This window comes from Ictalurus furcatus, chromosome 28 (assembly GCF_023375685.1).
Source record: "Ictalurus furcatus strain D&B chromosome 28, Billie_1.0, whole genome shotgun sequence".
Taxonomy (NCBI): Eukaryota; Metazoa; Chordata; class Actinopteri; order Siluriformes; family Ictaluridae; genus Ictalurus; species Ictalurus furcatus.
Window position 1 is genome coordinate 15,370,682 of NC_071282.1, and position 27,790 is coordinate 15,398,471.

A 27,790-nucleotide genomic window follows, 5' to 3' on the forward strand; every position below is an offset into this window, starting at 1 on the left:
TAAGCATTTAAATTGTATTTATTGTCCAAAAATACTCTGTAAAATTCTACGAAAATATCCAAGAACAATTGATTATAAATTTCCCACGTTGTCAATCTAGGACCTGATGCATAGTTGACAATACTGCTGACTCCACCATGATTAAATGGTTGTTTGTCCCTGCACAATAAAATCTCTATTGACTGTGTTTTATTCAAGTATTTCAACATGTGTCTTGAGAAAACTAGTTCACAAGGATAGTCAACATTTTCTGAGCGTGACTGTTGATCATGTGAAAGCATGACTGTATAATTATACACAGAAGCAGGAAATGCCTAGAACATTCCACAGAGAAGAGTACACATGGTGTGTATCAACAGGAAATGTGTAAATATATGACACAACTATAAATCTACATATTGAAAAATCTCAAGATAAAGCAGCTCTTATGGACTTTTATCCAACTTTCCAACAATGAGGCAATACAGTATGTGGAATCCATCACACAGCCCACAGACCCTATTTACAGTCTATGACACAAGTATGCTCCTTACCCAACCAAAGGTTCTCATTTTCCCTCTTCCACCTGAAAGTGTCTGTGAAAGGACAACATTAGAATATTTTGTCCCCTTTTGTACACAAAATTGTCGCATTATTAGACCCAAGATTTCCTCCAATAACTTTAATCCCACTTCTCAGAATGAATGACCATCAAAAGTTAGATAATATAATTACAAAATTCACACATTCAAGTTGCTACACGGATATCCTCTCCTCAGACAGTAATCTTTCCGCCATTAAAAGGGCAAGTATGAAAGTCTGCTAGGATTCTCAGGCTGTTTTCTTGCTCTTTGTAGGCATGATGAGAGGTGGAGGCTCGATGTTCAGCTCTTCTCGGAGCTCCTCCAGGTTCTGGTCCCAGCGGCGCTCGTAGAAAACACTCAAAATGCAGCGTGCGCGACTGCCGCTCCGCAAAGCCCACGGCCCGAGAGACATCGCCAGCTTCTGCATACGTCTGAAGCAGAGACAAAAAAAAAAAATGTCTGGATTAAGGTTAATGTCAATTTATTTATCTACACATATACACGATGGACACACGGTGGCTTAGTGGTTAGCATGTTCACCTCACACCTCCAGGGTTGGGGGCTCGATTCCCGCCACGCCCTGTGTGGGTGGAGTTTGCACGCTGGGGTTCCCTCTGGAAAGTCCAAAGTCCCCCAGTCCAAAGACATGCATGGTAGGCTGATTGGCATGTCCAAAGTGTCCGTAATTTGTGAATGGGTGTGTGTATGTGTATGTGATTGTGCCCTGCAATGGATTGGCACCCTGTCCAGGGTGTACCCCGCCTTGTGCCCCATGCGTATCCTGCACTCGGCCTCAGAAGTTAGTGCTATGTCAGCAGCAGACTAAACAAACATTAGCTCTCTTAAACCAAATACTCATGTAGTACTCGAGTTTGATTTACATCCTATGCATTTTAAGTGTTTCAATTGAACAATCTTACGTGTGAACCCTAAAAGTAGGTTCTACATAGTAATATTCTAGATTACTAGACTAGGTAACAAGTAAAACACAAAGAGATGTGTTGCTATAGAAAAAAATATTCAAAGATGGGGTGGTGTAATGATGTTATCACCCGAAAGTTAATTATTTCCTAATAACAGTGTTTCATGATATGTTTATTCCCCTTATAGTCCAGCAATTTGGCAACAATTAAAATGTTTCAAATTATTTATAAATGACACATTGTATTCTTTCAGTTTATAGTGAAATTTATTGTTGAGGAACTTAATAGGAACTAATAGATCTCTCATATCACTGATATTAGAGCAGCTATAGACAGCTTTTCCCTCACCAGCCTATCTTTTTTTCTCTTTAAGTTAATAATATGATAAAAATCATTCCATAATTGTTAAATCTTACAGAAAACTTCACCATACCAACAACAATACTAGTTTCTTTGTTCAATAACAACACGTTTTTAAAAATCTGTTTATTATTAGCCTGAGATGATTGTGGAACTTCTGCCACACCGGTCCCTGTGTGCGAGCTGTTAGTATAGGAACGATAACCCATTAGAACGAGCACATTAATATAAACCTGTGATTTGAATTATGGCATTATTGTCAGAGCTGCTGTTATAGAAAACAAATCTTCTGATCAATCAGAATGGAGAATTCGACATCACAGGTATAAATAGTATACAGTTCAAAATATATGGTCTTTGTAGATACAAATGTGTTCCAGAATAGTTGCACAAAATGTTTCTCACGTGAATGTGTGAACAATGTTGCTCACGCAAAACCAAAAATATCACAGGGTAAAGTCTATTGTAATGACTAATGAAACAATGACTAATGTGGTTGTGATATATATAAAAACCTACAGTGAAAATTCCAGAGGAAGCACAGCCAGACAACAATGCAAGGACGTGATTGGTGATTTACAGTAAATCTCAATTAAGTAATTTCCTTATCTTTAAATCAGTGCAACCGTTCCTCCTATCCTTTCTCTTTAAATGTTGATTGAAACTTCAATTCCTAAATTCAGTTATTCAACTCTGGGTCATTCCATCTCAAGTGGTCCAGTAAGTGCAAAGTTGCTTTCTTGACCGTTTTTAATTTAGAAAAAAAAAAGAGAGAATACCTCTATGTATTTGTATTGCAAAACCACCATTTAAAAAAAGGTTTTACTACGTTTAACTACAACAGCCATCTTTGTGTCATGGCACACAACAAATTTTGGTTATACAGTTGTTTATGGAAACCTCAACATCTCGGCTCAGGATGGCTCAGGCTGATCTCTAGAGCACGTTACAAGGTACAAGAACATTTTGCACATTCGTGTTCGTTAGACTTAGAACTTAAGTCCAAATTTAAGATTCAAGATTGCTCACAGTTCCACTTTTAGGGTCAAATTATAATGGGAAAGGATCGAGTCTCAAGGCTTAATTTTTTAGGGGGTATTCAGGCAAGTATAATGTGGATGCAGAACATTTCAGTTTTGAGACTTCTCTTTTGTTCATGGGGGTGAGAAAGTGCAATTTTTTAAAATTCCCCTCACTTTCAGGTTGAATATCTCTGGTGGGGGACCAGATATGCACATGACATTTTCACATAAATAAGTCCTCTATAGTACCATTCAGCTGTAATGAGTGAGTTTGAGACTAGAAGTAAACTCTGCAGGACAGTTTCTGGACGTTCCACAACATTAAATCAAATTATAAACCATTAAAATGCTTGTCATGTTGATCATTAATAAATACTTTTTTTTATTATTAATTTCTCATTAATAACAAAAAAAAAAGATGAATCATTTGCTCTCGTTTTGTGCTCTCCGATATTAACTGTTACAATCTGGAAACCCCGCCCCCTTCCGCCATCTCACATGACCTCAAGATTACAGGGACTTTTTGGTGTTTACAATTTTGTGTACCGTTAAATTTTTGTGCTTTTCATATTGAGTAAACTGATATAGGGGAATCTCACCTCTTTGATAGCCGGAGTGGACCAAGGACCGCTCCCATAATGCACATGGGCAGACCTGTCTGAGCAGCCTCAAACCATTTAACAGCTACTTCTCCTACAACAGAGGACTCCTATTAGGCTTTAAGAATAATCGATGTAGATTTAAAAAGCACAGTAGTTAATTACTCAAGAGTCTTATAATATTAATATTAAACAATAAACAATTACAAGAACCATCTAAAAGACCGGCTAACTCACCAAGCATATTAGTAGGCATTCCTAGTATTGTATGTATTAAATCATGCACTTCTCTATAGCGCTGCATGACATACGCTAGCTCTTCGTCGTCAACGAATTTAACGTCTGCACGTGTGTCTGGTGTCACTTTCTGTAAAAGAAGCAAGAAATATATTTCAGGATCCCGAAATGCATCCAAAATACATAAAAAAAAAGTCAATGTCTTAACATTAGGTCATTTACATTGTCTTCCAGAAAACGCAGATATTCCCTCCCTAAGGAGCCTTCCGGAAGTGTTGACATCTGGGAAAGGTCCAGTGTGGACAGGCGTATCCTCGGACGCTCTCTGAGGACATTGTAACCAATGATACAATAATAAATAAAGAACTAATTCCAATTTGAATGGCTATATGTGTGGATATGAGAATTAGAGATTCTGGGCCTCATTCATCAAACTTTGAGTAAAGTTGTGTGTAAATGTTGGTATATAAAAATTTTATTAATTTTTTTAAATTAAAATGTTTGGGGTTTCACAAACACTGTTTTTCTTCACATTTGTGTGTGTAAGTTGATATATGTCTAAGTTACCACCAATCCCTTTGCTTTTGGCGACGCCCACAAAACTCCATAAAAGATCAAATTCAGAGTAGAAAGTGCTAAATAGCCAAAAAAGGAGAAGAATTTCCCTAAAGCAGAGGTTGAAGTACTTTTATATCTATGAGACTAAAAAAAAATTATATTTAGCAGCATATGCTGCAGAGTCACAGCGCCTTAAAAGACCAAAATATTTAGAGAAATTATTCGGTGTCGTCCAACCAGCACAATATAAGTGATTTATAAGCCAGCTTTTACGTTCTGAAAGAAAAAAGAAAATCATACCATGTCTCTAAATATCCGTTGCCTCCTAAAGGCTTCATGTGATAACTCTTCCAGTAATTTGCACCGCCCTGGCTTATGGCCACCATCTGCACAGACTACACAGACATTTCATCTCAACTGAATTAACATTAGTAAAATTGACAGTTAGACTTGTGTGAAACGATTTAATGTTTGTGTATTTGAAATAAATAAGTGATTTGAACTTGATAGAGTAATCTATATTATATATAAATATATAGTTTATATATATGTTTAGTAACAAGGTTTACATTAGTTAGTCTTTCAGAATTTGCGGGATTTTCATGAATACAATTATTTTTTCTGTAAATGCTCATAGGAACAATTTACACAGAAAACTGTTCGTATCCAGCTTGATGAATGATGGCCACGGTTAACTGAAAGGACAGGGAATATCAGTGAAAGAGAAGGCAAAAAGTTTTCCTACGTGAGAACGGTGTAACCTTCAGGGTAATTGCTCATTCTGTGCTTTAGTTTTAACAAGGCGAGGTGCCCTGTAGTCTCCCCCAGCACGGCAACCATGTCTGTGTGAATAATATAAAGTCTATCAGCTATGTGGTATGATGAGAAAGTTCCATTATTTACATATAACGTGATTCAAAAGAACATTTAATGTCACTTTCAAGTCTGTTGTTGTTTTGTTTTGTTTTTTTGGTTAAATGGCTACCAGATGGCGAAAAAAGAAAGGTCCATACAGTAATTACCCCCAATTACCCTAACCTCCTCCTGTCATAAAGTTACCATTACAGTGTAAACATTTTTTAAAATCATACTGTATTTCACTTATCCACATATCCATATTAGAGGCTTTCATTTTGAAATGACTGAAACAGTTCCTTTTATTTGCTCAATTTGAATCAAATACTTCCAAAAGCTTCTCACAAAACTTTGCTGGAATTTTTGCCCATTCTTCCATACAGAACTCAGTCAGGTTTGTGGGCTTTGCTCAGACACGTCTTCTTAGTTCAGTCCAAAAAATTTTCCATGGGTGTAATTTCAAATCCTCTTTCTTCATGATGACATCTATTTTCTAAAGTGCACCAACTCCTTTTCAAGCAAAAGCCCCTCATAACATGATGCTGCCACCCCCATGCTTTACAGTTTGCATGGTGTACTTCCTTGGGATAAAACCCCTCACCATTTCTTGTTCATACATCATTAATGATCACTGTGGCCCAACAGAGAGACCAGAGAACACTCCTCCAAAGGACTAGCTCTTTGTCATGGTGATTGTGATCACCTGCAAACTTCAGTGTGGATTTTTTTACGCCGGTCTTGGACTATTCCTGATGTAGGACTCTCTTAATGGCGGATGTAAGTACTTTGCTACCTGATGCCTCCAAATCCTTCACCAGGTGCCTTGCTGTTGTCTTGGGGTTCAATTGAACCTTTCATACCAGAGTTATTTCATCCATGGGAGTTCATTTGTGCTTCCACCCACAAGCCGCATTAGATTTATTTTTAAAAAAATTAGTTATTAAAACGCCAGCTGTTTAAATGAAATGTCTAAAACCGTCACTGATTTGGAGCCTCACCATGTCTATAGGGATTCTGCAGAGCAGCGACTCCTGACCCCACAGCCAGCAGGGCTTTTTGAACGGGGTTCGTCCGAATATGACTGGGATATAATTGGCCATAGAGCACCGAATCCGTGAACGTGTGCTGCTTCCTGATCAACACTGCAACAAGGAGAGAACATGTCAAAAACCAAACTAGGCTCAGAGCTGACTGAATACTTAACCCATTGATGATACCCATTTTTGGTCAAAAAAATTTGACAGGAAGTAAGGAAACCAATTACAAGATTGTGTGCAAGATTAGTCATTCGAGTCTGGCGGTTTATTTGAACCCACTCAAGTGTGAGGTTAAAAAAATGTGTTCCACAGGCAACTTCAATTCTGCAGTGAATGAACTGAGCGATAAAGCCTGCAGGGCGTTTTATGCCATCAAAAGACAATGTCGTTTAGAGATTACTGTTAGAATTTAGCTGAAAATACAGAAACAGGCAATCAAATTCTGGGAACACCTAAAACTCAGTGACCCCCAATCATATCATTACAAAGCCCTGCAACACCAAGAGCTGATCAAAGCAAACAGCCCTCTCTCTCAGCTGGTCCAAAGCTCTTGCCCTGAAGGATCACCATCACCTACTAATGCCCACCACACTGACACGCCAGACCAGAACAACCCAGTCAAACACGTCAAATTAGACCAAATCACAAAACAAATGAAACAAAACATCATCAACAATTGGGAAACCCAAACACAACAACAGAGTAAAATGCAATGCTATTTGGTCCTGAAAAGACAGTACAACATGGCAGATGTACAACATCTGTTCACAGTTAGATTAAAAAAATAATAAAATGAGAAGGACCCTGACAAGATACAGACTCAGTAGACACGCCATAGCTATAGAAACAGGCAGACACAGGAAAACATGGCTCCCACAGGAAGAAAGGTCACACCTACATTTTAACCAAAACACAACTGAACTACTAGGAGAATATAAAGACTGCTGTGTAATAGCAGCACAATACGTGCCAGCCTGCCAAAATATTAGGGACAGAGTAATCTGTGTCACTCTTCTGTTTCATGTAATTGTTGTGATCGCTCTACTTTATTATTATTATTATTTCTTACCTTTATTAGTAAATTCACTTTTATCCTGTAATTTTACACATTTTATCCTTCTTCTTGTCAATTATTCTGTATATAGTAAATTTATTTTGTGCTTAATTTGTACATTTATGTACATTGCACTATTCTGTATTATTATTTTTTTATTATTCTTATTTTATTCAACAACCACAAATAAATAAGTGCTCACACACAACCTACCTGAAACATTCTAAAGCAATACACATCATAAAACACTGCAATGTACTATAGCTTATTTTTAAGATACTTTAATGTACACAAACCTTTTGAAACATCGTTCTACGATCATATATGCATTAATGTCTTATAAATGATTAAATGTATGCGTGTATTATTTAAAACATTTTTTTTTGCACCATACATCTTTTAATAACGTTAGAACTCCTAGATAGTTTCAACATTAGCCCTATATAATCCCATCTACAATGTTCGCAAAAAAAATACTGTAAAACATCCTTTAAACAGTGTTTACTCGGTTTTAAATGATTAAAAACATTACCTACTGGTATTAAAATATATGCCACAAATGTTTAAGGAAACATGTTCTGAAAGTAAGACATTGACCATTTCAAGAGTTTTAACGGCGTATAGCTACACCTTCGTGTATATGAAGCTTAAGTAGACATTAAAACACATTTTATAAAAAATAAACAGATTATTTGACTGAGGAGACATAATGTATTAAAAAAAACATCAGAATATAAATTATAGAGATTATTTAATTCCCCACCTACAAAAACGACGTATTTGTGTAGCATTAGCTAAACACACCTCGAGTAAAACTCGCCTCATGTCGTGTGGCATTGTTGGGGCTAGATATTACTCCACGGATTTATTAAACCAGACTCGTATAAAATATATATATATATATATATTCGTGTTCTGAAATTAGTATGGAAAACCGAACCATTACTTATGTTCACATGCCAATACCGCGAAGCAAATGAAAGGCTGTGTGTGTATATATATACACCTTACCTCTACACAACGCCCATCTACAGCGGGGCATGTTTAAAACTGAGCACATCCTGACTCATATAAAGTCTGTTTCACTGAGGATTGCTTGCAGAACTGGGTGAGTCTTTCAGAAGAGCTTCTTAGCAGATTCCTTTTTTACCACCAGTGTCTGTGAACACGTCCAGTCCAGAGTTTCTGAGCAAATTTTGTTGTTGCTAACATGGCTATCACGCAATGTTCCTCGCGCGCGCGGCTCTGCAAGGTTATTAGCTCACTAGCTTGCCTTACAACGCTTTGTTGTTTTATTTTAGTTTTTTACTAATTTTACAGCAGTTCTAGTGTGGGGTTTTTTTCACATTGTAGTGTCGTATCGTTTGCTGTAGAACATACTTAATGATGGGATGGGATTATTTTAGCATTTAGTGCTTTCTGTAAGGAGGTTTTAAGTTTATACGCTAACAACAACAACACTGGTTCATTTTTTTAAAGCGGATATAAAGAGGCAGTTTCTCACCTAGCCGTGTTTATGTCTGTCTCCATTAGTCGTTTGTGCATATGTTGTGTTTTTATAGGCAGGAAAATGTTTTCGCGAAACATTATTATTCGAGACCTTTTTGTGGTTGTAATGATATGTTTGTGTCAGGGTGACATTGCAGCTTGCAGCAACTCGAGCAAGGCCTACACTTTTAATTCCCTCTAAACTGGACACTTTAGACTGCATAATAATGATAATACTGTTTGGATTGATCATTTTCTGACTGTTGTTTACTAAGCAATCTTTTAATCCTGTTACCTGACTAATAAATTACACTTAGAGAAACATTTTCAGACCATGTTGTGCTTTTATATTTCTCTGAATCTCTCTGGCCTAAAATACAGCTTGATTTCTCTTTTATAAGTAGTAGCAGTCCTTCAGGAACATTTTCTCCTCTAAATGTCATTATAAAACACTTAACTATGTCCCAGTACATTAGAACATGCTGTACATTTTGTACAAAAAAAAGCAGTTATTTTTATTCTTTTGTTATAATGTGATGAATTTGAATGTTTGTACAGCTGCTGTGGTTGGATCAGCTGCTGTTGTAGTGATAAATGTACTTGATTTGAATACATGTCTCTGTGGAAACCAATTAAACAGGTCTTACAAGTCTAACTGCTAACTGATGATCAGTCTAGGTTACACTGGAACGTTTAGTTTTTGTTTCCTGGAGTTACACCACAAGCCAGCTTCACTAAGTGACCTGGCAAAAGTAGCTAAACTAACCTACATCAAGAGTTAATCACCTCTTTTGTTATGTAAGATACATGACAATGTGTGATTTTCTAGGAAATTAATCAATGACTAGGTGGTGTGATATCGATCCTTTCCAATAATAGTATGTCCCAATGTGCTTTATTACTCTCATATCACAGCAGTTTACCAGCAGTCATATGTTTGATCAGTTTATAGTTATGTTTGATGTTGGGCGAAACATGTTGGTTCCTGTTAACACTTGTGTTATAGCAGCTTTAAAAAAAAAAAAAAAAAGGTTGTTCCTTCTACAGTGTCTCTCAAAATGCAGCTTATGTTACCGAAAATCGACCATTCAACAGTCCTGTGGTATAATTACGAATAATAGCTAGGGAAAAGAAGCAGGCCAGCAGTTTCGTCTCATAAAACTTTTGGACTTGTTAGCTGATAGTTGACTGCTTCATTTGACGGGTTTCAAATCAACAGGCAAGCAGCTTCATAATGTGTTGGATAAAAATATTTATTGCTAATACTGTTATTTATTTATTATATATTTCATTATATTTATTGCTAACACTGAAATAGATTGATTTTAAAAAGTAGCTAAGCTTTGTTAAGCTACCCAGCTACCGCAACACTTTTCAGAGCAAGAACAAAGGGACTGTGTTCTCATCATTAGGGTTTACTTTGACATTCTCACCTTACACCTTCAAATAAGGGTGTGGTGCTGAGTCATTCTTTAAATGCTAACAAGGAAAATGTAAAATAATTGCTTAGGTATGTTGGTCTACTCTTGGTTTGAGCCTTAGGTTTTGCTTGTAAAGACTGCATTTGTTAAAAAGGATAAACCAACATGAAGACCAGAAAGCTGTCTATGGGAGAAAAGCCAGCCATTATGAAGCTGACAAAAGAGAGAAAATCGGTCCGAGCCACTGCACAAGCATTGGGCATAGCCAATACAACAATTTGGGATATCCTGAAAAAGAAATCACTGGTGTAGTAACAACCAAATGTGGAACAGATAAAACCAAGGAAAACTACAGCAGTTGATGACTGAAACATTGTGAGAGCTGTGAGGAAAAAACCCAAGAGTTCATGATATCGCCAACAACCTTCACAAGGCAGGGGTGAAAGTATCGCAATGCACAGTTTGAAGAAGACTTCATGTGCAGAAATGTAGAGGCCATACAAGAAGATGCAAACCACTCATGAGCAGTATAATCAGAAGGCCAGATTGAAATTTGCAAAAAGAAATGCAGAGATGAGCCACAAAAGTTCTGCAACCAAGATTAACCTCTACCAAATCTCATCATTCAAGCATGGTGGAGGTAGTGTCATTGTAATCAGGGGCTTGTATGTCAAATGCTTGCAAAGGATTGCGGGAGGTCCGGAGAACAATGGGTGGTCACTACAAAAAAATGATGTATACATTCATGTATGTTAAGTCCTGTCGCTATAGTACAATAAACCTGAAACTCCTAAACCCCATTGGGTTTATCATTACTCAAATGCGACAGAAGTTTCGTTCTCCGTCTTCACACATATTGCACCTGAATGTGACAGGTTTACAAGCTTAAGAAAACCACAGTAAGAAAAACCATAGACCTAATAACTTGCAATATGACTAAAAATGCAGACACCACACAGTTTATTCACACAGGAACATCTTAGTAATGCTCAGAGATTAGGAGGGTTTCTTCTAGAGCGGGAGTGTGCAATCTTATCCGGAAAGGGCTGATGTGCGTGGAGGTTTTCATTCCAACCATGCAGAAGCCACACCTGAGTCTATTGAAAGCCAAGATCAACTGATTAAACAGGTGGAATCAGGTGTGGTTCCTGCTTGGTTGCAATGAAAACCTGCACCCACACCAGATCTTTCTGGATAAGATTGGACACCCCTGTTCTATAGCATGCAGAGAGGTTAGGGAAATTTAGGGTTGTTTGCATAGCAATGTGAGTTTGTGACCTTCGTCATATGTAAATGATTTAAAATCCACAGTGAAATGAACATACAAATACAAATGAAATATGCATCATAGTTGGAATGTGCGATTCGAATCATGGGAATCAGCAGTCTGTTAATTATCCATCTAATGCCATTGCATTGTTTCAACACCAAAGGTCCCATTCTGTGCAACTCGGAGTTAAAATATAATGAGCCAACATGCATTGTACGTTATAAGGTTACACTATCACATTATAATAGTTAGAGCTCATCAGTAGGTTTCACATTACACCAGCCCCGTGCCACTGTGATCTACGGTGCCTGAGAAAGAGGATGTATGTTAATGCACTTGTTCTAATCTGTTATTGTTTCTATAGTAACAAATTGTACACGTTTCTCTGCATAACATAAGGCTAAAAAAAAATATGTTAGCAGCCATCCATGGCTGGGACCCCAAGAGATCTGGGAGGGAGGAATGGCATACTCTCTCTCCTATCAGTCACAGCGACACTAGCCAATCGCGGGCATCTGTCAGATCGTGTATGCAGAAGAGGGCAGATAGAGCATTTCTCCAATGGTGTTACTCTGCTCTGTGACACGGCACGAGCAGCAGTATGAAAAGAAGCGATTGGCTGGCTTCACATGTTTCGTAGGAAGCACGTGTTAGCCTTTCCCCTCCCCGGTTGGTAGCTGTCGTATGAAAGCGGAGAGCTGGATGGCTGGAGAAAACAATCAACGTGCCATTTATTTAACAAAGAAAAAAGTATGATCATATGGCATTTTCAGAAGGAGTCTCCAGTGTCGGTACTTTTTAACAGTAAAACGATTCCTTTCGTTTTTACTCCTCTGTAAGGTCTACGGACGAACCGCTTTGTGATTTCTTTAACAGGCTGCGTTTTTATGTTTGTTTATTCATTCATTTATTTGAGCTTGAAGAGAAAGTTTATAGCTGTTGTAAAAGAATTGATAACAGAAACCGACTAGTTTCATGGAAGTTCCCTAACAATAAATGGACATGAAAAATGTACAACGTGTCATTCTTCCCAGAAGTGTTTAAAATTTATTATTAGCAAATTGCTGTGATATAAAATGAATTAATCAAATGCATCAGGACACCATGCATCATTCCCACCCACCCTTTGTTAATTATTTTCATGTAATGGAACACCTTGTGATGTTTCTTACCTTACGTACCACTTCTACAATAACCTTGGCTTTTCATTTCCCTGATAGCAGAAGTGCAAGCGAAAGACCAGGTGTTTCCTTATCATTTCTCACCCTAAAAACATTTCCTCGTCTGCTACCTTGGCGTAGGATGGCCTCAATTTTAGCAGATGTTTGGCTGGTATCTAATATTGTTTTACATTCTAATGTCGACCTCACCTGGCCGTTTTCCCTTTGGGGGGAAATCCCAATGAAAATACGGTTATCTAAACCCTTACCAGAACACACAAGTTTTTGTGAGAAAAGCCATGGAGGCCTGGGGGTATGACTTTTCCCAGAAGGCATTGTAATCTGATGTGTTTCTAAATATTTACAGAAGTAATAAAACATATAGACATTTGGGGGTTGGGGGAAGGTTACATTTGATTTGCTGTGTTTTTAATTTTAATGTCGTCATCTGCTCCATCTTTCGCTAGCTAGCAAGCTAGCTCATTTTCACACTAGCTAGCTACAACACTAGCTAGTTAGAGGGGTGAACTATCTATAAAAATTTGTTTCCTTGTGTACTTCCAGGTCATCAAGGGAACTCGATGAGTGCACGTTCATGTTTCCAGCGACCGCTTGAGTTTTTACAATAGCACCACCACTGAGGGGAAAAAAACTCTATTGGGCATCTTTAAAGGCACTTTACTTCTAATTATTTGGCTTTTTCTGAGATTTGAGAGGGGGTTTTTTTTCTTATTAAGGGCAATTCTCCTATTTGTTAATTTTGTATGCGGAAGTAAGCAAGGAAATCACTCATTTGTATTGTTCCTGTTTTCTCTTTCTCAAAGATGATCAGCATTGAGGATAAATGGAAGGGAATGGCACGTCCATCTTTGCCCTCGTCGATGGACTCCACTTTACCAGGAATATCCCGGCAGGTCCTGTCCGTGTCCATGGAACATAAATATCAGTGCCAGAAGTGTAAAGAAGTTCTGAGGAAGCCTTTCCAGGCGCAATGCGGACATCGCTTTTGCGTGTACTGTTTTAAACAACTCACCAGGTACTCGAGGTGCTCCTGGCCTCCTTTTGGACTTTCCCCCTCCATTTCCCATCCACTTTTCCTCCACCTGCTTGGGGGAAAAAAAAAATCTCCTCATCCTTGGGTTGTAACTGAACATGTCATGACTCTCTATTGTTCTTTGATGAACTGTAACTTTGGACACTTCCCATTACAGTTGCCTGAGAAACGGAACAAAACTGTTAGATTTGTTGCTTCTGTTTTCTTATGGTTGTTGTAATTGGTTGAACCGAGCACAACCGAAACTGGGCATGAAAGCATCTGTTGAAAAATGGGATGTTTCGGGGCCAGCTTTAACTTCTATTTCTGTAAAATGATGTTAGCTTCTGCTTTACTGCAGGGTGTGATCATTTTAAATACTAAAGTTGAAATAGTTTGATTAGACCGGTTCCTATTAGAGGCTACTGTTTTTGTGATCGTGGTGCAAGCAGAAATATAAAACTTAAGGTTATATCTCTTTGGAACTTTCAGGACCGTCGGCACAAGCAGTAATCTGACTAAGTGAAGTGCGAATATAAAAAGGGGCTTGGTTAAATTGATCCTCGAATTTCCGCGAAAGTAATTCAGTAGCGTCGTCGTTTTTATTAGAAGGTATCCTTCGAAATCCTTCAAATGACTGTATTGTCACAACATGTTCGTGTGTGTGTTGAGAACACTGCTGCATGCAGTACTACTGAGTAACTGTTATTGTTTCTGACCATAATACTGGGCGTAAACAAAAACAGTTTCGCCCAACTAATTTAGCAACACAATGGCAAAATCTGCATGTGCATGACAACACAAAAACAGAGCCTTAAATTTTAGTGTTTTTAACTGTGTATTAATTTTGTATTTGTTACCATTTAAGACATGAACGGTTGTGATCAGATTCTCTTCCATGGCAGACGTTGCATCGTTCAGAGCAGTTTAAATGCTTCTCTTTTATCGCTCCCAGCTCCGGGCCCATCCCTTGTGAAGCCTGCCGTGACGAGGGAATATTTGAAGAAGAGCACTCGATACTCGACTTTGCTGTGGTAAGTGAATCTCTGAACGAGTCCTTGTGTTTGAATGAAAAGCTTTCTGTTCGCATATAATCCCATGAAATTCCCTGCCTGTGAATGCGTCAATGAAATGAATGAAGCAGGAAATGCACACGCACGCAAAAAAATGGTAATGGGAAAGGAGACTTTTATCAAGTGTCAGGAAGTCCTATCAGTTTGTTTTTCCCCTGTAGGCTTTTCCAGACAATGCGGCGCGAAGAGAAATCGATGGTCTGCCTGCGAAATGCCCGAACGATGGCTGCACCTGGTCAGGAACATTGAAAGATTATGAGGTAGATATAAATATTTTTAAATGTAATTTTTTTACAAATATTTCTCTCGTCCTTGCTTAAAAGTTTGTGAATGCAAAGGAAAGATATAAGTATAGGACTGAAAGCGGTTTGTCAGTCAGCCTCTAAAGGTTTTGGTTTTGTGTTTATAAAAACACATGGAGGATGTGAGGCGTAATTTAAGCCTTTGGGGGAGGGTGGAAAGTACCGAACTCTTCGCTTTGACAACAGGGTTGGAAAGTACCTTCTACGCACACACACACTCATACCCTCACATTCTTGATGGTCTAAATCGTCTAGATTCATGACTAGATTTAGTGTTCTTCTTGTGGATAAAGCTAAAAGAAATCGGTCAAGTTAAATTACAAGAGAGAGTAAATGAGAGTAAATTACAAGACAAAACCAGGACAAGGACTTGTGCGTGCGTGTGCGTGCGTGTGTGCGCGTGCGTGCGTGTGTGCGTGCGTGTGTGCGTGCGTGTGTGCGTGCGTGTGTGCGTGCGTGTGTGCGTGCGTGCTGCCCATAAGGAGGAAATATGAATGACTTTGTGTCTGCTTGCTTAAGATTAATCATGCTGACTTCATACAAATAAAGACGCCAAAGCAATTCCACGAGCTATGATGTGGTTCAGTGACTAACAGGATTAATTGAATGACTATTTTGGGTAGTGGTAAATGACTCCGGTAGTGATAAATGAATCATTTTCTTTTCTGAATTTAAAATGCCCCCATATGCTTTACATATTGACCAGATACATACAGTGGGGGAAATAAGTATTGAACGAGTCAACATTTTGTTTCAGTAAATATATTTCCAATGATTCGATTCACATGAAATTTTCACCAGACATCAGTATTAACTCAAGAAAGCTGGAAATATAAAGAATTCATAACATTAAAGTCCATAAATATAGTTGTATACAGTTCATGCAGGAATTTCTTCATACAGGAAGCGTCTTGAAGCTGTCATTACAAAACAAAGGCTTCTCCACGAAGTATTAAATAAATTTCGGTTAGCATGTTCAATACTTTTTTTCCTGTGTCATTCTGCTTTATTACACACAACTTTATTTATGGACTTTAATGTGTGGATTTCTTGAGTTAATACCAAAGCCGGGGAAAAATTTCACATGAATAGACTCATTGTTTTCAGTAAATATATTTCCAATGTTGACTCGTCCAATACTTATTTCCCCCACTGTATGTACTGTGTAAATCTTTATTAGTCAGTAATCAACTGATAAGGAGGAATATTTTCACTGACCTCAAAGGTTAAGAAAAAAAGGTTTTGTACTTTCCTACAGCCGTGTTGACCACGAATAAAGTTGATAAGCTAGCTAAGCCCCCTGTGCCAGTTCACTGTGTGGGCTCAGTCAGATTTGCTTATGTGGGTCTAATGTATATGAGCTTTTGAGTAGGGAAATTCTTTTTCCTTGTCTTTTCATGCTTGTAGGTGAGCATGATCCAGCATGTATACGGTGAAATTGTAGATTGCTCTTTCAACAGAGTTCTTGCAAAACATTAACCTTTATTACACACACACCCGTATGAAACACTTTGAAAGAGGAAGCACATTCAATTGTTCTGTGTTCCCATCATCTCTCTTGTCCTGTTTCAGCGGTTTTAAATTGAGTTCAAGAACTTTTGTTGATTCAAGTACTTTTTTTAAAAAATTTGCATCGCTTTAAATTTTAACGTCAAACACAACGAACTTTCATCTGGATGCTGCCCTTCCTGTTTTCTTTGGTTGTTTTTGGGGTTTTTTGGCAGTTGCTCTAAGGAGTAGGCTGCAAGCCAAACTTTAGTAGTTCATTAAACTTTAAAGTTTATTAGTTCGACACTCCGAGCGATTTGACATGTAAGCAAATTAACGTCTGATTTTTGTCTATGACGATTTTCATGAGAAGTTAGCATTACACCTTCATTCAAGCCCTCTGTGTCATTTAATTTCTTAAAAAGTACAGGTTTACTGAATTCCCAGCAAAGGGGTTGAAACTACTGACCTATAAAACTTGAAAAGGGCAGACAGCTGAGAAACTGAAGCACTTCCAGATTGCAGACTTCCGGATGTCGGTCATGAGATGTGTTTTGCCGTGTACACAAAATGTTCTCTCTCGCTAACCCCTGCTACACGCTTTGTCAGCTAATAACATGTTTACGTGCTGCTTTTGGCTCTGGATAGCTTGTTCAGGACAGGTTCCCACAATGATGTAAGGGTGGATTTGGAGACCATTGTGTGCATGAATTCCTGAAGTAAAGCAACCAATCGGATGACCAGCAGTCTAGGTTGATTCTTGATGTACTTATTTATTTTTTCTATACTGCATAGTGTTAGGCCCATGAAGTGCACCATTACTCAGTTTTCCACGCTAGTTTTTCTGGGGTTTGGTCTCATTACTGCATGCATCCTGGAGATCATGTGTAATTAATGCTGCGTCCATTGTGCCTTGTAAGCGGTAAGTTGTAATATCGTCATTCCACACCTCGGCATGTTCGATGAACTCCAAACATGCATACAACAGAGAACAATAACGAGCAGCATTAGTAACAAGCTACCCAGTTAATCATAGTGATAACTTTAATATTGATATTTACCTTCTCAAAACAGCGATTAGTTTGGTCAGTTTTATAGATTTAACCAAGTACTCCGTTTATATACGAACTGATCTAAAGCCAATACTGTTATAAACACCGTGCACAGCCATGTTGGTTTGAAAACCGGGGAGGAACTGGTAGTCGAAGACAACTACCAAGTTGACTAGTTGAAACTGCAAGTTGAAGGGGTGTCTTCGGTGGTTTTATTTATTTATTTTTTGAAACCAGTTGTAGGTGGGGGATTTCAAGTTGGAACTTTTCTGTGAAAACAACATAATCTGCATATAAACAAGTCAGTGGACCATTAAAAGCTTGTGATGTTAGAGGTTTGCTGGTGTGTATGTGTGTGTGTGTGTGTGTGTGTGTGTGTGTGTGTGTGTGTGTATAAAGGTGATATTGATGAACATAAAACCTCTAAGTTATAAGTTATAAAAAGAATATCAGCGTGCACACAGTGAATTCAGAAAAGTGTCATTTTGATATAATTTGTCACGATATCAGTAATTTATGTACTCCGATCAGCCATAACATTAAAACCACTGACCGGTGAAGTGAACAACATTTGATTATCTCGTGACAATGGCACCTGTCAAGGGGTGGGTTATATTAGGCAAGTGAACATTCCGTTCTGAAAGTTGATGTGTTGGAAGCAGGGAAAATGGGCACACGTAAGGATCTGAGTGACTTTGACAAGGGCCATATTGTGATGGTGTAGGAGCCTATGAAATATTTAGTTAAAATGTTTGTATTTATGTGTTTATGTGATGATGTGGGCTTGTCCTATCATGCATTTTATTCAGGCAGCAGACAAATGAGTGGGAAGGGACACAGTATTGAGGCCACGTTCAGTTTCTTTTAGAATTGTTTTTAATACGGAATGAAGTCCTCAAAACACGCGTCTACTGCAATTCCTCTGCGGAAGTAAAGCCATTCGTGGCATCGAGTCCAAGACTGTAAAATCGCAGGCATCTGTGAGTACGTGTAGGTGGAAGAGGGTAGATAGCACTTCTTCTTAGAATGTATTATGCTGACCTGTGATAAAATCATGCAGATACAGGTCAAGAGCTTCAGGTAATGTTGACATAAGACCTCAGAATGGGGGGGGAAATGTGATCTCTGTGACTTTAACCGTAGCACGGTTCTTCTTGTTGTTCCAGTTGGACTGGTTTGAGTATCTCAGAAACGGTTGATCTCCTGGGATTTTCATGCACAATGGTCTTTCTGTAACAGAGTTTCTATAAAGAGCACTTACCCGTGTTTAAGTTCAAAACTTGCACCTTATTCAACCTTTTTCAGTCCTGATGCTAAACTTTGCCAAGCCTGAAATTTCCGCGAACAGGTATCAATAAATAGTAATCTCCACTATTCTTGTCGCGCTTCCTCAGGGGCAACACGAAGGCCGTTGTGAATTTGAGCGTGTAACGTGTGAAGCGTGTCAACTCCTCATCCTTCTCAGCGAGAAAGACCGCCACAACGAGAGAGAGTGTGAAGCCAGAACCCTTAACTGCAAATACTGCAAAGTCTCCTTCAGCTTCAAAGATATTAAGGTGAGCAGCGCACTTCAAATGAAGTCCAAAATGATGCATACGTTTGTTAATTCGAAGTCAATATAAAAACCTGAACGCTGTCCTGTGGTGACAAAGTGCCGACACTGGAGATTCCTTCCATTAAAAATGATCCATTAATGTCGGTATCTCACAGAAAGCATGACCCTATTACAACGTTTAACTCTTATCTGCTAGACCTCTTGTAAAATTCTTGGTAGTGCAGTAAAGCTTATCATCAGCGTGTTTTCCGAGTATGAAGTTGGCCAAAGGGTTTCTCAAGAAAAAATGATGCAAGAGTTCTTTGGTTCACAAGTATGTGGTAACTTAACGGTATCTGTTTCAGGCGCATGATGAAATCTGCCAAAAATTCCCAATGCAGTGCAAAGACTGTGGTAAAAAGAAGATCCCTAGAGAAAAGGTTAGTATTACTTTCAAACATCAGTTTTGTTCTGGTTTTTTTTTTTTTGGTGCACTTTTGAAACTGTCACATGTTCCCACCACATTGTGTGCTTAAGATAACCACATGTGTAGGAACAAAATGTTCAGGGCTGTATTATAATCAAATTTCATAAACCAAGCATGCTTTGTTACGTGATACACTGGTATACTTAACACTTTACCTGCATCCATAATCTTTCCACACCCTTTTGTAGCGTAGGTTTTTATTGTTGTTGTTGTTGTTTAAGACCTCCTGTACATGTATATATTTTTCTTTCATTACAGTTTCAAGAGCATAGCAAATCATGTGCAAAGTCCAAGTCGGCCTGCCAGTTCAGTGAAATTGGCTGCAGAGTCGTGGTATGTATGCACATTCATGCAGTCCATGGAAATTTTCAAGCGACAGAAAGTTCATGGCAGAAGATAACAGTCTGATAAAATCACTGATGTTCATCTCGTAGTCAAAGCACTCGGCCAACTAGCGTGTATTCATGTCATTCTTATCTAATTTTTTGTGGGTTAAAAGCATCTGAACATTAAGCCTGCTCTGGAAAGTACTAGTAGTATTTGAATACTTAGCACATTAATCATAACCAGAGTGCATAGTTAAATTTAGAGGTGTAGATTATTACACTCACCCACTTCCTAAACTGAGCTGGAAAAGTCCCCCGCCTAATCTTTCATTAACACATGCCATGTTTAAAATATATTAAGACTGACGCATGTTTTGAATATTTTCCTATGTATTTACTGAGACGTACGGAGATGACGGTTTCCCCAAAACGACGGGGGAAACCGTCATCTCCGTACATCTCAGTAAATAGCGATCAGGAAACAAGAAGCACATGCTGTACGTGTTGATCTCGAGAATCCGCATGGCCTACTTCCTTTTTTTTTCTTTTCCTTCTTCTCCTTTCTGTGAAACCCCAACTTGTGCTCATTGAAAGGATAGCACCCCTGTTTTAATGTATTTAATGAACAAAAATCTGTGGTGACCTAATCAATTTGAAATTAACGATGGTGAAGTTATGCAGAATATAGATCCTGCAAAACATGAGGAGGAGGAGGATGATGTGTGTTCATTAACTTTGTCCTTCACAAATGCACAACTTGAGACCTTAGAAATGCATAAGAACTGCAACAAGACTGTACTATAAGTGCAGCTCGAGTTCAAGACTTGAAGATCATTAACGAGGTAAATAAAATTACCCGCACTTCATCGAAACACTGTTTTAACACTGCAGGTGGACAACGGAAAACAGCAGGAGCATGAACAGAACAGCGTGATGGAGCACTTGCGTCTCATGCTGGCCGTGCTCTCGTCGGTGCGCGTGCGCTCTGATGCGGCCGCAGGAGAATGGCAGGAGGACTCAGGTTTCGGCCTGTATCGTGGCCCCGAAGACGCCGCTCTTCCCGGCGGCGCCCAGGCCGCCGCTGGAGCCCCCGGAATGCAGCAGAAAATGACGGCGCTCGAGAACATTGTGTGTGTGCTGAACAGAGAGGTGGAGCGCACGGCTCTCACGCTCGAAGCTCTCGGACGCCAGCACCGGCTCGACCAGGAGAAGATCGAAAACTTATCCAACAAGGTACAGACTTTCCACGAGGGCAGAAAGGGCCGTACACAGCAGACAAATCTAAGACGGTTTTGCTAAGCCGGCTCGTTAAGTTTGACTTTTCTTTTCGTGCAGCTGAGATGATTTTTCCCTCGTGTTCCTCGTGTCTTTTGGCCGCTCCTGACGGGTCTTTCTATAGGTAACACTCGAGACGACATTTAATGAAAACTAAGAATTGGTTGAAATGCTTCACTACATTTTAGATAGCAACAACGGGCAGGTAATAAAAAAAAATCGAAACACCAGTAGGCCCTTTTCAGCGCCATCAACAGCTCTAGCGTTTGGCTTTCGGTCTAAGCGCAGATCCTTTTTGGGTGGAGTTTAGTTTCCGACACGTCGTGACATTCTTAGAAATCCGGCATGTTGATGCGAGGCGCTTTCATGATCGGCAGAAGAGCCAGTGCTGTCTCTGCCAAACATTTCTTCCACCCCATCTTCTTCATCCTTAACAGGTGTTTCTATTTTTTTGTTATTGTTGCTGTGTTCCATGTTCTCTGCAAAGGAATATTATCTACACCAGTGTTTCCCAGCCGGGGTGACGTGTAAAAATCCTTCAAACATTTCTAAAATGCTAAAAATGTGTATAAAACATTTTAATATATATGATCAGTACATGATGTCTGAAATTATAACACAGAAATACACACAAGCATAATAAATAAATAAATAAATAAATAATCCCCCCCCCCCCCCCGAGTGACCTGTCAGCAGCACGTCAACATCAGTATGCGTAACGTATGCGTGGGTTTTATTCTAATCATTAGCGTGTGACGATGCGTGTGTCGTACAAAAGAATATGGACAGATTTCTTAAAAGAAACGCTCCAGATACTTCTGGACCATCAACTCCACCCTCATGTAGCTAGAGCCTTGTTTATACTTCCGCCTGGCTTTGCAGCGGGAGCCTCCACTGACTGCGTGCACACCTCCCCAAACGGACGAGGCGTTTATACTTGACACGCTCACGGTTGTAATATTCTTAGAAACGAAAGGGGGCGACTCTGAGTAATCGTCCTATAAACCAACAGGAAGTGGCTGAGGGAGGAAGTAGTTTGTCGGAACAACCATAGCAGCGCTTACAAACAAGGCGTCTCGTGTAGAGTTGCTGTTTGTATGGTTTGTTGTTGACGATGTTTTTTTTTTTCGGTACACTTCCCTAAAACCCACAGTATGAAAAAAGATCAAAGAATCATATATGCAGCAAGTTACAAAGAACACCACGTGGAATGAAGCCTCGCGCACTCATCACGCTCAACCACTCCGCGTTGACGTCATTTATGCCGCGCGCTCCCTCGCGCTATTGCGGACGCGTCGAATATAAACCGAGCTTAATGCTCTCTAGTATTAGTCTTTGTGTAGGGTGCAACAGATTTTTAATTTTTTTTAATTTCCAAAGGGTGCCGTGTCTGAAAAAGGTTGGGAAACACTGATCTACACTATTCTAAACAGTTTATAAAGTGTATACCAGGATCCAAAAAAACTAATAAACCATGTAAAGCCTTAAACCTGGTGCAGAAAGGCTTGAACATATTACCCGGTTTACTTTATGTATTACAGAACAACGTTGTGTAAATCTATACATCTTACTTATATTACCTATCGATTCATTTATAGATGATTTAAGCAATTTTGCAAAGAATCATGCAAAATGATGGACAGGTTCCAAGGGTCCAAGTAGGAATTTATTTATTTATTTTTTAAGGAAGCTACAAACCCTTTAGGGAAGCCTTTTGTCTAAGATTATAATGTATTATAGTGATTATATATATTTTGTGTGTGTGTGTAATGGTGTGCAGGTGCGCATGTTGGAGCGGACGTTAAACATGCGAGATCTACAACTGGCCGAATCGGAACAGAATTTACGAGAGCTGCAGTTTTGCACTTACGACGGAGTGTTCATTTGGAAAATTTCGGACTTCTCACGCCGCAGGCAAGATGCGCTGGCTGGTCGAGCGCCTGCCATGTTCTCACCAGGTACATGCATCGTTTTATTGAATTAACCACACGAGGTTGTTGGGGGTTTTTGTCATCGTCCCCCCCGATTCTTAAAATAAACATTTTTGTCTAGTTTTTACTTTTACTTTCGTTTTAACTGCAAGGTAAATTACTCGTCATTCCCAACATAGCACTTTCTCTTTCAAAATGCCAGTGTTTTGTCATCAAATGACCCCATCATGTCTTGGCCTGAAGTAGACCTTTTGCTGTGCTGCTTCTGCAGTTATTTATTTGAAACTGCCTGGAAAAGATTCGATTGAACTCCTTGAAGTCCATGCCCCCAAAATATGAACCGTAATGGAAAACCCGGTTCGATTTCAGTGGCAGCATTTAGGCTTTGTTTTGGACGCAGACTGATTTGTGAATAAAACTTCCATGCCAAAAAAAGCCAGTTTACTTAAATGCACAGAGGAATCTTCTTCCAGCAGATTTAAATTGCCCTTTAAACCACATCGATCTAGATCAGGGGTGACCAGACTTGTCCGCAAAGGGCCGGCGTGGGTGCAGGTTTTCATTCCAGACAGTACGAGCCACACCTGATTCCACCTGTTTAATCAGACGAGCTTGATATCTTTTTAATCATTTATGATTTCTCTCTGTGTCTGTGTGCGTTCCAGCGTTCTACTCCAGTAAGTACGGCTATAAGATGTGTTTGAGGCTGTACCTGAACGGTGACGGTTCGGGCAGAGGCACTCACCTCTCCCTGTTCTTTGTGGTGATGAGAGGGAAATATGACGCTCTGCTCAAGTGGCCCTTCAGCCAGAAGGTGAGCATGTGTTCTTTTCCTTTCACCTGCATTCTCACCGCTCACGTCTTTCTTTCACGTTCACCCGAAATCGTCTCCCTCGTCACCGTCCTTCACTCAGAGCAGACACCACCTGCACTTACTCCATTCTCACTCAATTATAATTTAAGTACACGATGAAATGAGTTATTAACTGAATCATCAGCACATATAGTGAGTAATTACTGTCATTATGTTGTTAAAGCAACTTTGAATTCCCAAAACTACGGGAGTAACGTAGTCGCCCATATAATTGGCTTATGAACTTGCTAGTTTAGAAATTAATTTCATTTTTATTTTATTAAAGCTGAGGGCATAAGAACATTCCCAGCCCTGGTTAAAAGAGTCAAATGGAGTCCTTATAGCATGCACACACTTGTATGTAATTAAGTAAAGGTGTATGGGTTGTGTTGTAGTTTTTAAAAAAAACAAAAAAACATTTTATGAATCATTTCCTCCATAAATCATTTACTATTCAGACATGTTTCCAGAAGCGTATATTCTGATTCATCTGAAGTTTTGGAACCGCAGAATTATTATTGTTTCAAAACTCATTCATAGGGACTTGTATGACGGAAGCTGCGCATAACCTATGGCTAATAATAAATGGATTTAAAAAAAAATGTTGCTGTTTAACAAAGCAAAAACATGTCATTAAAAATAGTTGATATGGTGACGTTTTTCTGTGAGCAGACTTTTATGTAGCATTGATGGAAGGAGTCTCCAGTGTCCTTCCAAAATATGTTTAAAAGATCGAAAACGTGTTCACGTTCCGCAGTAGGCTGTCTGTCACCGTAGTAACTGTCTGTTTCGCTAAACACTGTTTCCAACCAAGCCTTACTTACTTTATTTAAAGACGGTCATTTGAGGAATGTTCCTGTAATCCATTCAGAATACAGAATATGTGCATATGACACTTAAAATAACGAAACGTTAGCGATACTGAGTCAGCACTCGCTAACGTGGGGTTAACTCTGTATCGCTCGAAGGAGATCCCGTTTAGGAGGAATGCCGCCCCACCCCACCCACAGCTAAACTGGAGGTTTTCATTGGGTTTTTCAAGCGTCTGACCTGTCTGTTATTGCCTGATGTGTTGGGTCACCACCCCAGTAATTTGTAAAGCACCCGGTCAAAAGCCAGCTCGCCCTCGTTGCTCTGGTGGCCCTGGCTTGCATGAAAGAAAAAAAAAATATATATATCTTGAGATTTTTACAAAATATAAACTGTGCTATTTAAGGCAACTTCTACATATTCCACCATTTTGAGCAGGTAATGAACATTTTTTTTTTTTTTTTTTTTGTTCTTCTTTCTCTCAGGTAACTCTGATGCTTTTGGACCAGAATAACCGGGAGCACATCATCGACGCTTTCAGACCTGACATCAGCTCCACGTCTTTCCAAAGACCCATCAGTGAGATGAACATCGCCAGCGGCTGCCCACTCTTCTGCCCCCTGGCCAAGCTGGCAGGAAAGAGCTCCTACGTCAGAGATGATACAATTTTTATTAAAGCGATCGTAGATCTCACTGGGCTTTAAACACGCATAAAATATATAAGCCAGGCTACAGCTTTGTGATTATAGTAGACCTGTATACTAACCAGGTCCTGCTTTGAGTCTTGGGCTCTTTCTCCCAGCTTATCTTATATATCTAGTTTATCTAGTCTATCTATATGAGCACTAATCAATCTATATGAGAACATCAATAGCATAAATCACAAGAAGATAGCTGTATTAATAATTATTTTTATTTAATATGACAATTACTAGGTCTGTCTGTGAAAGACGATTTGATGTAATTGGTCATGCATATGTAATTTTTTTATATATAAAAATAATTAATATATTATATATAATTTAAAATACGTTAATACAGCAAACTATTATTAATAGATTATATAACTATATATAAAATAGCACTGTAGAAAAATGATCATAGATCTGCAGTGTGAAATAAAACAACATACACTTTAGTTTTGTGGTTATTATTTACAACATGCACTGTACAGGTTTCGCTCAACATATTCCCGTCGGTTCCTGACTTTTCCAGTCCCTACACGATCGTGGAAATGAACACAAAATCGAGCACAAAATATTCAGAGGAGCTGGCAATTTTTCACATTTACAGCAGATTTTCCGCCGATCTGGGCAAAGACGCATCATGTGACATGGTCACATTCAGAAGATTCGCGTGCGTCGAACATCAGTGCACTTAAAAGGTCTCATTTACTGACAAACATCACTGTGAAAGGACCAAAAAAAAAAAAACCCACTCTTGGTTGCAAAAATCCCCCCCCCAAAAAAAACCCTCTGCAAAAACCTGTAAGGACTGCTTTTTATATATGCTGTATACTTATACACCTAAAACGGATGAATAAAATACGAATTAATAAAATAGATTTTTTTTTTTTTTTTTTTAAAAAGAGGGAAGATGGAAAATCTTATCAATCCAACATGCTTGTATTGTACTTTTTTTTATATTCAAAAGTGATTTTTATTTAATACAGGCTTGGGCATTGCAGGAATGCACAATTATGAGAATTGCAGAGCTGTTAATGTCTCCCAAACCTGTAGAAAATAAATCTGCATGATTGGGATGATTTATACTAACATCTAATCCTATGTTCTCATTGTTAAAGTGCATAGGGTGTGGGAATGTTCACTGAACATGGTGACCGTAGCATGATCAGAATGGTTGAGTGGCTACTATAATGTAGTTTAATTAACTCCGCTTCTTATTTAACTGCTGAGTAGGCAATATGTATTGGGTAAAATAACCTATAAGCAAGGCTATTAATTTGTATTTTACATAATCTTACTTTTCATCCATCTAGTTACAGATGAACTTGCGTTACGGTCAACTTCAGGACTCTCCATACCCCTTGTGAGCACAAAAAAGAATGAAATATTGCACACATTGATTTTATATTACTGGATTTACAGGCTAGTAATATTATAATGACGTTACTCGTAGCTGTGAATGTGTTGTGTTGTCGCACTTTTATTTTGGCGACTGTGGCTAGAATAAAGAAATTTATAATATTTTGAGATACTGGATTGATTTGATTTGTATGACCTGTAAGCTGTAATCGAGATTCAAACAAACAAACAAACAAACAGGCTTGGAATATTACACTTTATGTGTAATGAATTTAGAATGTATGAAAGTTCCACTTTTTGAATTAAATTACGGGAAAAATGAAGCTTTCCACGATGTTCAAATTTTTTTGAGATGTTTTATGATTTCTTGTCGTAGTATGATACCATGATAGTAGATCGTTCGAGTTTGCCGTATACAGGTATATTTAAAGGAAACGTCAGACATTATAGGTGCATATTCACTGACAGGCTGGGGTATGCGAAGAAAACAATTTCATAGTGCTCTACTGTATATGGAAACAAAGACTCAAAGGATTAAATGGGGCGGTGCTGGCTTAAATGTCCAATCCCCAGCACCACCCTTGTGTAAGGCTTTAAACCCTTTAGTGATATTAGTGTGTTTGTATGGATATCAGTTGTGGTTTGTATATGTGTAGTGAATTTTGTGTGTGTGAACAGTTTGAAAGACAGAAATGATTTTGTACTGGGAATCACAAATCCCATACGAGTCAAAGAAGGTTACTGCACTTTGAAGGTTTGGTAGTTATGATGCTGGTAAAAAAAAAAACAAAATCCAAGTCAGTGAAAGTGGAAAAAAAAATATGAATATATAATATTTCAGTGACCCTAGATTGGTAGTTTTTGTTTTTTTTTTTGTTAAATTTTGATGCCATGTCAGATTTAATGTTAATCACTGACCTATCAAAGACTGTAATAATAAGAAGGAAAGATCGATGTATGATGTGCTAAAGCCGCTGACTCACCTTTTACTAGGTGAATGACTGATTAATTATTAAACGTAGATATTCACATGT

The 27,790-nt window shown here is 38.7% G+C and overlaps 2 protein-coding genes across 8 annotated transcripts; one reads left to right on the forward strand and one right to left on the reverse strand.

The window, feature by feature from the left end:
• Positions 1-14,802, reverse strand: coq4 (coenzyme Q4 homolog (S. cerevisiae)). 5 transcript variants are annotated; one of them, XM_053617657.1, is made up of 8 exons: positions 14,441-14,802; positions 13,581-13,653; positions 6,116-6,259; positions 5,008-5,104; positions 3,927-4,029; positions 3,705-3,834; positions 3,468-3,561; positions 1-994 (listed from the first exon to the last, which is right to left on the reverse strand). In XM_053617657.1, exons 1-8 carry the CDS (start codon positions 14,441-14,443, stop codon positions 811-813), a joined length of 828 nt encoding a protein of 275 aa, XP_053473632.1. In that variant the 5' UTR covers positions 14,444-14,802; the 3' UTR covers positions 1-810. The 5 variants fall into 5 exon arrangements, with proteins under 5 accessions (XP_053473632.1, XP_053473630.1, XP_053473633.1 ...); XM_053617655.1 differs by having other exon boundaries at positions 13,581-14,802; XM_053617658.1 differs by lacking the exons at positions 13,581-13,653; positions 14,441-14,802 and adding an exon at positions 8,220-8,350.
• traf2b (Tnf receptor-associated factor 2b) lies at positions 8,230-27,787 on the forward strand. Of its 3 annotated transcripts, XM_053617650.1 has the most exons (12): positions 8,243-8,316; positions 13,112-13,220; positions 13,372-13,583; positions 14,536-14,614; positions 14,815-14,913; positions 18,890-19,051; positions 19,395-19,469; positions 19,775-19,849; positions 20,734-21,075; positions 22,898-23,075; positions 23,714-23,862; positions 25,197-27,787. In XM_053617650.1, exons 3-12 carry the CDS (start codon positions 13,372-13,374, stop codon positions 25,413-25,415), a joined length of 1,590 nt encoding a protein of 529 aa, XP_053473625.1. In that variant the 5' UTR covers positions 8,243-8,316; positions 13,112-13,220; the 3' UTR covers positions 25,416-27,787. The 3 variants fall into 3 exon arrangements, with proteins under 3 accessions (XP_053473627.1, XP_053473625.1, XP_053473628.1); XM_053617652.1 differs by lacking the exon at positions 13,112-13,220 and having other exon boundaries at positions 8,230-8,316; XM_053617653.1 differs by lacking the exons at positions 8,243-8,316; positions 13,112-13,220 and having other exon boundaries at positions 13,279-13,583.
• Positions 27,788-27,790: the final 3 nt, after the last annotated feature.